Below are 10636 nucleotides of genomic sequence, written 5' to 3'. Positions count from 1 at the left end.
TAGATTAGTTTGTCATTTTAGCTCTCGTGTTTATGTTTGTAATGTTATCACAGCGCCTTGAGCCTACATTTTGTTTGTTAACAGCGCTCTATAAAGTAAATTATTATTATTATTATTATTATTTATTATTATTACTATTATTATTATTACTATTATCCATAAGTCGAGTTCATGCTTTCATACCTTTTGGATAAAGTGTTCATTTTATTTTTCAAAGATATTCAAAAGAGACCAGCTACTCAGAATTCACCAAGGTCTGTGATTTTTGCATTCCTAGGCATAATACTAAGGGGCGCGGTGGCTGAGGGAAAAGCGCTTGGCTTCCGAATCGAGGTGTTTCCGGATTCAAATCCTGGTGAAGAGTGGGGCTTTTAATTTCGGGATCCTTAAAGCGGCTTTGAGTCCACCTAGCTCTAATAGGCACATGACATTAAATGGGGAAAAGTAAAGGCGGTTGGCTGTTGTGCTGACCACAAGACACCCTCGTAAGCCGCTGGTCACAAAACAGATGACCTTTACATCATCTGCTCCATAGATCGCGAAATTTGAAAGGGGATAGTTACTTTTTACTTTTTAGGCGTAATACTAAAGTTAAAGAGCTTTTTATGCTAATCAACGCACTGAAATCTAAATAGAGAAATATATACCATCCAGTGAGAGGAACTTTCTCACAAAGTACTATCTGAATAAAATGTAATTGAAGTTCCATAAGTAGGCCTTATGTTTGAGTTAATGGTGTACGCTTATCTTATAAAATACAGACGTTAGTTAAAAAAAGAAGAGGCTTACCTCCTACGCGTGTTCCTATGTCAATCTAGTCATGCATGTTAATCAATGACTTTAATTCTGCCAAGTCATTTGCTTTCCTGGCTGATTCAGGCAACCCATTCCATGCTCTAATAGCACTACGGAAGAAGGAGTATTTGTACAAATTTGTCCTTGCATATGGAACAAGGTATGTGCCTTTATCTTTGTGTCTTTATGATTATTTTATTAGGTTTTGTTTTTGTATTTGAAGATTATGGTTTAGTGTTTTATGTATAATTGCTACTTTACTTTTAAGTCTTCTATCCTGAAGGCTTTCACATTTAATGATTTTATTAAAGGTGTTACTCTAATCAAATGAGAATATTCCTGGGTAAAGTCAATGTGAGAAATAGGTTGCTAGATATAGTAGACCAAATTCACTTCGCCTTGGGCCTCCAATTATCTTACGCCGGCCTGGCCTATTATTATAACTTATAAACTGAGTAAATTTATACATTCACTTAATCAATTTTTTTTTTGGGGGGGGGGGGGAGGGAAGGGTTATCAGAACATTAAGCCAGGGCAAACACACCGTCAGAAAATCAACAAATCATAATGCTTTAATATTTAATAAATGCTGATTAAAGTTCCAGGAATCTATTCAGCTAGATTTGTGTTGGTCATTGCGGACTCTCGCGTTGCACCGTTTCTTCTTGTTGGTGACCACTACACGGTTATTCAGGGGCTGTACCGGCCTGTAGTCATTGACCAAGGGTTTGTTCTCGTCATTGTAAAGACTTCGAAAGATGTTGAGCTAATTTAAAATGACATAATAAAAGGCATTAACCATTGCCATTATAAATATTACAATATATAACACACGAAGTATCTACTCATTTTTTTTTCTCATATATATATTGTTACGCACTATTAGAGACTAGACTGTGAAGGTGCGCACTATTAGAGACTAGACTGAGAAGGTGCGCACTATTAAAGACTAGACTGTGAAGGTGCGCACTATTAGAGACTATACTGAGAAGGTGCGCACTATTAGAGACTAGACTGAGAAGGTGCGCACTATTAGAGACTAGACTGAGAAGGTGCGCACTATTAGAGACTAGACTGAGAAGGTGCGCACTATTAGAGACTAGACTGAAAAGGTGCGCACGATTAGAGACTAGACTGAGAAGGTGCGCACTATTAGAGACTAGACTGAGAAGGTGCGCACTATTACAGACTAGACTGAGAAGGTGCGCACTATTAGAGACTAGACTGAGAAGATGCGCACTATTAGAGACTAGACTGAGAAGGTGCGCACTATTAGAGACTAGACTGAGAAGGTGCGCACTATTAGAGACTAGACTGAGAAGGTGCGCACTATTAGAGACTAGACTGAAAAGGTGCGCACGATTAGAGACTAGACTGTGAAGGTGCGCACTATTAGAGACTAGACTGAAAAGGTGCGCACGATTAGAGACTAGACTGAGAAGGTGCGCACTATTAGAGACTAGACTGAGAAGGTGCGCACTATTAGAGACTAGACTGAGAAGGTGCGCACTATTAGAGACTAGACTGAGAAGGATGTTGACGTTTGAAGAAAGAGAACAAGCTATGCACAAGTCTAGAGCTCATGAAGATGCCGTGTTCAAGGCAGACGTTGTCTTATGTATGTGTGATGTCCTTATGTATATAAATATCGTTGCCTCGTTGAGTTGCCTCCTTCAGTTATTACATTATGTCTATATATCTGCGATGATCTGCGCAGTGGTTTCCAGATCTGTCAGCTCCCCATATTGTTTCTATTTTATAGGGAGTTTTGGGGCCAGTGTCATGATTGGGCTTTTTGCAGCTTTTTAAGGTCGACATGATTAAATCATTACATTTTCTTTTCCTTAATAAAAGATTTAAAATAAAGATTTAGCGTTATAACTTTACACTTGCCTGGTAGTCCGATATTGGAATAGTTTCAGTTGCTATGGACCATATGACAGTCTCGTAGCATGGCGGCGTGGTTAGGCTTCCTTGGTAACGGTAGTAATGGAGTTTATCTAGGCCATCCGGAAGTAGATCGGTGAGTGGAAAGGTTTCAATCACAGTTTCATTATCTTCAAATTTGTGATAAATTTGTTTAAAAATATCATAATTATTTTGGTTGAAAATAGTGTAAAAAGAGTTAGATAAACTGAATCTAGAGCGCATCCCATAAGGCCAGAAAAAAAAATGTAAAGAATAAAAATTATAGGGGCGTGGACCGAGTTGTAAAGCGCTTGGCTTCAAAACGAGAGTTCCAAGGTTCGTTGAAAAATGGGATTTCTAATTTCGGGAATTTTAGGGCGCTATTGAGGCCACCCAGCTTTAATGAGTATCAGACATTAGTTGGTGAAAGTAAAGCGGTTGATCGTTGTCCTGGAAACATGACTCTCTTGTTTACCGTCGTCCATAGAAGCCGATGACTTGTACATTACCTCCCCTATAGATCCCAAGGTCTGTTATGGATACATTACTTATACTTAAAAAGTGGAAATACTACGAGATACACATAAGTACAGCTTTTTGGTTGATGTACGAAATCTCAAAATATTAAAACATGAAAACACTGACCTTGATTAGTAGCTGTAACAAAAAAAAAAAAAACAAAAAAAAAAAAAAAGCAGTATCAATAGTTACGTGGAGAAGTTTATACTGAAGTACTAGATATTAGTTGACAGGATCATACAAAAAAAAAAAAACCTCTTTCCATAGTTTTTAAGTTCGAACTCAACTAGGATTAATGTGCATTTAAACGATGTTGTGCAGAATCGTATTTGACAATGACAATAAATTTAAGAAATAAGTTTCTCTTTTTATACATCTGCATCTTTCTCTCTCTCTCTCTCTCTCTCTTTCCCTCTCTCTTCCCTCTCTCTCCCCCTCTCTCTCTATATATTTCTCTCCATCTCTCTCTCCCTCTCTCTCTCCCTCTCTCTCCCCTCTCTGTATATATATATATTTCTCTCCCTCTCTCTCTCCCTCTATCTCTCCCTCCCTCTCTGTCTCACCCTCTCTCTCTCTCCCTCTCTCCCTCTCTCTCTCTTTCTCCGCCTCTTACTTTTTCGCGTTCTCTTAATTTCTACTCCGCTTTCTTCTAATCACAATCTCATTTTTCCCGTCGACCTCTTTCTGCACATCTTTTTTTATATCTCGAATTCAATCTCCAGAGAAAGGCACACCTCTTCTGAATACCCCAAGACACAATACCAGTGGCTAACAGAAAAAAATTATCTACATTACACATAACACACAGCAAGGTCCAGTGGTCAAGCTGGTAACTCGGGAGTAAGTGGCAACTATACACACTTTACATGGCCTTATAATAGCTTATATAACCTTCCTAAGGGGAATCACTCCTGCCATCACAGTTACTCATATATAGTTAACTCCCCATTATTTCACACAATTCTTGTTTTCTATTTCTCTTACCAACTGTCTTAATGAGGTCAAAGTGAGACAACAGTTTACCAAACCTGGTATTGTTCTGTGGTGACGTCTGTAAAATAAAAATCAGAGATTTACACATGGCCTTTGTTAGTGGAGATTGGGTTGAAAGCCTTATATAAAATATTATATTATTGCCATATACGACATACGTATACTACAACCTATATAAATGTCCTATTCAAAAACATTTTCATGAAATACTTTTACGAAACACGGGGAAGACTTCGCGAGACAACCCAGAGGAAAAATCAGGAGCTGGTGACCCTTAGGCAGATTGTGGCACACTGTGCTTCAGCCTGGCAGAGGCTGCGGCGCTACTGACCCCAAACAGTATCGGATATTCCGTGCCTTTGATCACATCAACTGCGTGGAGAGGGGGAACTGCTGTGTGGGCGACATTGTTCCGACCATAAAATAGTGTCCAGGTTTCATCTCGCTTATGTTTTAACTTCATATTAAAATACGTAAATGAAAAATAACAGCAGTTGATCGTATTTTGAATTAGTTATAAATGAAATTCTCCAACTAAATAACTTAAAGGCTAGCTGACAGACATACCCTGAAGAAAAATCCCACAACCGCCAGACCGTTAGGTTGGATTTGGGCGACCGAAACGTTTGGCAGGTGAGCTTGATAGTGGACCACGTGAAGCTGAAACAAGCAGACGACATAAATATGACCTAGATTTGATTTGTCCTAGAAATCGTCTGATAAGTTATTTTTATTTATTGGCAGTTGTTAATTTTTTCTAAAATTCGCTCTTGCACTGAACACTAGACCGACTGTGATGAATGCTGTAGTAATGAGATATAAGGTAGGCTATTTAGTAAATATTAATTTCTATTAATACAACGGGCAGAGACGGCCTTAGCTAAATGGAGGCCCTTGGCGAAAAGACATTATTGGCCCAAATGAAATAGAAAAGTATAAAAATAAATAGCGGGAAAATAGGATAATTTTGGAATTAAAATGATCAGCATTCACGCGTCTTTCTTATACAGAAAAATAATTTATATTTACAGAATTTATATTTACAGAATTTATATTTATATTTACAGAATTTATATTTACAGTATTTCAAGCATATCTGTATGGCTATGAAATAGTTTAGATGTACCTCCATCGGAAACTGCTCCCCATCTAGAATATGTTCAGATCCTCTGGAGTCCTGAGACCCCCAATGAAAATGATACTGTAGTAGTTTGTAGTCGTCTGGGAGACTTCCTCCTCGGAGTATAATTGGCGTCCCAGAATATATAACTTCAGCTGACAGATTTAATTAAAAAATAAATAAATAATATAATAAAATTAAATACTGTCAAGTTTAATGTAGTAGTAACTAAATACATTGACCACAGACAGTTCACGTGATGTAAATATTATGGTGTACATTGCCAAAGTTTTAGATTTCATGAAGAAACAATTGTTATTATAGTCTTAAAATAAGTAGTTCTCATTTTGATTACATTATAAAGAAATAACATTAAATCTTTGTGACATGCATTTATTTACTATTCTAATTCTTATTCACCATTTTTATATTGCAAACTTAGCCTATGTGACTATTTAAAAAAAAAAGAGAAAGCCAGGCTGTGCGGTGCAGGGAGAATAAAAAATTGGGAAATTATTAAAAAAAAAAAAGAGTAGAAAACATTATAATATTATATGGTATGGTGATAATATAAAGAACGTATAAATTAGTTACATTATATAAATTGCACAATGTGACACATGTGGAAACAACATCCATATTTTCAATGGCGACCCCTGGCTAATCATTATTTGACACCCAAATGGGTCGCGACCCACAGGCTGAGAACCCCTGGTCTAGTATTACCTGTGTGACCTCCCTTGTTGGTTAAAGTCAAAGTGACACCCTTGGTCAATTTGTATTCTCTGAAATCAAAGTATTCTAAGTAGGGATTGTAACTGGCATTGCTTGAGATGTTGATGGGTGACTGCATTGTCCCGCCACATTTAGGAAATGTTTTGAACCAGTCGTCAGGTCCTGGTACAACATGCAACAGTAGAATTAATGTTACAATAAAGGCAGGGTTACATAATTATAGATGTTTGTAGAATCCCTCTTTTTCTCTTCTCTCTCTCTCTCTCTCTCTCTCTCTCTCTGTCTCTTTCTCTCACTCTATATATATATATCACTCTCTCTTTTTTCTCTCTCTCTTTCTCTCTTTATCTCTCTGTCTCTGTCTGTCTGTCTGTCTGTCTGTCTGTCTGTCTGTCTGTCTCTCTCTCTCTCTCTCTCTCTCTCTCTCTATATATATATATATATATATATATATATATATATAGATAGATAGATAGATAGATAGATAGATAGATAGATAGATAGATAGATAGATAGATAGATAGATAGATAGATAGAGATAGATAGATGTGCATATATATATATATAGATAGATAGATAGATAGATAGATAGATAGATAGATAGATAGATAGATAGATAGATAGATAGATAGATAGATAGATAGATAGAATTAAATCATATAAATCGACTTGACGTGTTCATTACCCCTTATTTTTAAACATCTTTTTTTAAAGTTGGACTATCGATGGAAAAAATCAATAACCTCAGACTTCTGGGTGTAGTAGTGGATGTGTAAACTATGGAATTGTGGATGTGTGATCTCTCTCTCTCTCTCTCTATATATATATATATATATATATATATATATATATATATATATGCAAACATGCCCCAGAATGGCGTGGGTCGGCAGCGACCAGATTTTGAAACAAGGCCCATCGAGACAGTTGAAAGACGCCCCAAAGCACATACCACACACTATAAGAGAGCTACGTCATGTTCATTGTCAATCAAGACAAGAACACAGCGGTACAAAAACTCATTGGTACCTTATTCGGTCAGACTAGATCAGCGCTAGCCATTGATCAAGAAACTTGAAATGCCTGTAGTCGCTCAATGAACTCTTTATGTTGTGTCTGTTCTATTTATGTGAATGTTTCTGTTGTGTAGTATTTATGTAACAGAAATAGTTATTGTATTCAAGACAAATTTTTATATAGATCAATGAAACAGTCTTAGTCTTAGTCTTCTGCGTTAAACATATTTTTAAAAAATTAGCGTTATTCCTGTAAATTAAAACAAAAAGTATATATATATATTAAATTTTTTTTAGAAGCTCTGAGTAAAAGTTTTTTGTTTTTTTTTCAAAACCGTTTAGAACAGAAGTTGCCATTAAATTGTTCTTTTTCTGCTATTCCGAGGGAGATTATATGTTTTAGGTTGAAGGATTGGATTCGATCAATGGAAACCATACGATTGTAGTAAACTTACTGAAACTCAGATATTTTCAGGCTTCATATCAACTCCCACAGAACGGATGATTCAACTAGGGAGATATTAATTAAATTCATAACTCTTTAATCAGAAATGATCCACATTTACGAAGGGATTTCCTTGATTATTTAAAAGTATCGAAAAGAGACATCATTTTGATCAGGGCAAAATCGAAGTTCCACCTTCAGACCTTGGGATCTTAAGGCCATCTGTTTCTATGGCCTACAGTTAGGGTGTCATGTGGCCAGCCAACGACCAACAACTCAGAGCCGTCCAAGTATTCCATAACCGAAAAACCCAATCTTCATCAGGATTCGAGCCCGGTACCACCGGTTCGAAAGCCAAGGGATGCAATACAAAGACGTCTTCTGGTACATGGAGGAGGGATAATGATATCGTTAGATTTCAATAAATTTTATTAATCAAAGTTAAGGTATTTAAGTGTTTGCATTGCTAAGTAATGAGACGAATTACCTCCAAATGCACCTCTGTCGTAGTTCCAAGCTTAAAACAATGAGAAAAAAATCTTTGTCATAAAATGGAATATTGATTTGTTTTAATTTAAAATGCTCAGTATTAGATAAAAGCGTCAAAATGAAATGATAAGATAGTCAAGTGATTGGCCTATCTTTAAGATAAGTATGTATGTGTTATATGTATGTATGTATAAATATATATATATATACACACACACATATATATGTATATATATATATATATATATATATATATATATATATATATATATATATATATATAGAGAGAGAGAGAGAGAGAGAGAGAGAGAGAGAGAGAGAGAAAGAGAGAGAGAGAGAGAGAGAGAGAGAGAGGTATAGATATTATATATATAAATTGCAAATTTATAATTTAAAGTATAAATTTACTTATACAACAACTACATTAGTTGCACAAAGTAAGCACATAGCCTGGTCTATGATTTTGTATTCAATGTAAGGAGGAATTCAACAATATATAGTAACAAGCGTCTATTTGATCTTAATCAATGTGATTAATATAGATTTGTGAGGTATAGATAGTTTTTCTCAATAAAAGCTAGGCTTTTTTAAAGCTCATTTAAAAAATGGTATATATGCATATGCATCAAATTTGCTACATTAATTTAAAAAAAAATATTCTTTAGATGACCAAAAAAAAAGCTGGAACATTAAAAACTTACAAACGGCATCTGCATCTACCTTTGTTATACTAACACTTATGAAGGTAACAGCAGCCAAGGCACATGACACACGCAGACCTGCTAACGTCATTTTGACCTGCCAAAAAAATCAGTTATTTCAATATAATCTATAATAACGTTTTGAATGCGCGGTGGCTAAGCGGTAAACCGCTTGGCTTCCGAACCTGAGGTCCCGGGTTCGAATCCTGGTGAAGACTGCAATTTTTAATTTCAGGATCTTTGAGCGCCTGAGTCCAACCAGCTATGATGGGTACCTGACATTAGTTGGCTAAAAGTAAAGGCGGTTGGTCGTTGTGCTGGCCACATGACACTCTCGTTAACCACAGGCCACAGATAAAGATGACCTTGACACCATCTACCCTATAGACCACAAGATCTTAAAGGAGAACTTTACTTTTCAGTAATAACTAGATCTAAATGTCAGTCTGTCCGTCTGGTAAAAAGTTTGTACTGGTTATTTCTTCCATATCCATTCTCGGATCAAGTGAAAACTTTGATCAATTATTCCTTGACGTAGACAATAAATAATAATAATAATAAATAATAAATTAGTCAATTAATCAGTGGTAATTAATTGTTTGGTTTGATACCAACAATGAAAATTAATCATTCAGTATTCACCAATAGGGAAAAATATGTTAGGCTTTGTACTCTTAGATAATTGTACATGTTTGTTTTTCATAGCAGTTATCGAATCAAGTTGAAACTTTAAACAATTATTTATTGAACCTAGCAAAACATGAATGAAATGAAAAATTGTTTAATTAACAATTGGTAATTAATGATTTTGTTTGATATCTAATAAGGAAAATAACTTCTACATTATTGTGATATATTTGTAAGTGGGAGGAGCGGTGGCTGAGAGGTAAGTAGCTTGGCTTCTAAACCGGAGGTCCTGGGCTCAAAATACAAGTGAAGACTGGGATTTTTAATTTCGGGATCTTTGGGCGCCTCAGAGTCCACCCATCTCTAACGATTGGTTGGTCGTTGTGCTGGCAACATGACACCCTCGTTAAAAGTGGTCCACGGAAACAGATGACCTTTACATCATCTGTCCCATTGATCGCAAGGTCTGAAAGGAGAACTTGACTTTTGTCAGAGCGGAGTTCTTCCCCTTGGATAAGCTTTTTTTTTCTTTTTAATTAAGTTAGCCTCACAGAAGTTGAATGTGGGGTCTTTCATATTGTATCGTTTCTCACGAAAATCTTTTATAATACAGAAGTTATAGTTTTAAAATAACAGAACGTATAATTCATTAGATTACAATTGAGAATGTATTGTTCAAGATTTGAATGGTTTAAGTGACAGAACAAATCAATGGTATCGTATTACTTACTTTACTATCTCTTTAAGATTATTTCTGAACATATCAAAGTAACTAAAACAAAAATATAACTCTTGATAAAATAATTTATCTGACTGGCCTTAATTATAATTCTAAGAGTGATTATATATAGCTTGGTGCGATACAACCAGTTACTATAAATTGGCCACTATGATACGAAGGTCAATTACCTTATGTATTGACTGAAGGAAGAGTAGTCCGGATGACTTGACATCAGTGGCTCAAGATGTTGGACAAGTGCTCGTGTGTTTTCACTCACTGCAATCATCAATAATGTGGGCAGTGGCGGAGAAGCAAGGTGGGTGCTCTCGCCGTCTTGTCCTCTGTAATGATTTAGCGATTGTGCAACAATTAAGTGAGAGACCTTCTCGTGTTTTAGTCACATCAAAACACTTTGTATGAATCAATATTGTAGCTCTTATATTCACCACGCAGTGCATTCGAAATTGGCGCACGCGTCAAAGTCTCAAGAGAAGTGCAAACAGGAAACTTCAGCACAGAAGAGTCGATTAATAAAAGGGGATATAATTCGTTTTCGGTAGGGGTGCA

The 10636-nt window shown here is 36.0% G+C and overlaps 1 protein-coding gene across 4 annotated transcripts; it reads right to left on the bottom strand.

The window, feature by feature from the left end:
- Window positions 1-1360: 1360 nt before the first annotated feature.
- On the bottom strand, window positions 1361-10407 carry LOC106062931 (carbonic anhydrase-like). 4 transcript variants are annotated; one of them, XM_056005649.1, is made up of 10 exons: window positions 10258-10407; window positions 8722-8818; window positions 8019-8048; window positions 6062-6232; window positions 5342-5490; window positions 4783-4875; window positions 4207-4273; window positions 3349-3360; window positions 2689-2852; window positions 1361-1561 (listed from the first exon to the last, which is right to left on the bottom strand). In XM_056005649.1, exons 2-10 carry the CDS (start codon window positions 8810-8812, stop codon window positions 1409-1411), a joined length of 930 nt encoding a protein of 309 aa, XP_055861624.1. In that variant the 5' UTR covers window positions 8813-8818; window positions 10258-10407; the 3' UTR covers window positions 1361-1408. The 4 variants fall into 4 exon arrangements, with proteins under 4 accessions (XP_055861624.1, XP_055861625.1, XP_055861627.1 ...); XM_056005650.1 differs by lacking the exon at window positions 10258-10407 and adding an exon at window positions 10079-10185; XM_056005652.1 differs by lacking the exon at window positions 4783-4875.
- Window positions 10408-10636: the final 229 nt, after the last annotated feature.

This window comes from Biomphalaria glabrata, chromosome 12 (genome assembly GCF_947242115.1).
Source record: "Biomphalaria glabrata chromosome 12, xgBioGlab47.1, whole genome shotgun sequence".
NCBI classification, from domain to species: domain Eukaryota; kingdom Metazoa; phylum Mollusca; class Gastropoda; family Planorbidae; genus Biomphalaria; species Biomphalaria glabrata.
This window is presented reverse-complemented; position numbering and strand designations above follow the sequence as displayed.

Excerpts from the sequence above, each read along its gene's own strand:
- LOC106062931 (XM_056005649.1), bottom strand. The coding sequence starts at position 8,812 with ATGACGTTAGCAGGTCTGCGTGTGTCATGTGCCTTGGCTGCTGTTACC. Across the intron at positions 6,233-8,018 it reads CGACAGAGGTGCATTTGGAG|GACCTGACGACTGGTTCAAA; the intron begins GTAATTCGTCTC and ends ATGTTGTACCAG. Across the intron at positions 1,562-2,688 it reads TTCCAATATCGGACTACCAG|CTCAACATCTTTCGAAGTCT; the intron begins GCAAGTGTAAAG and ends ATTTTAAATTAG.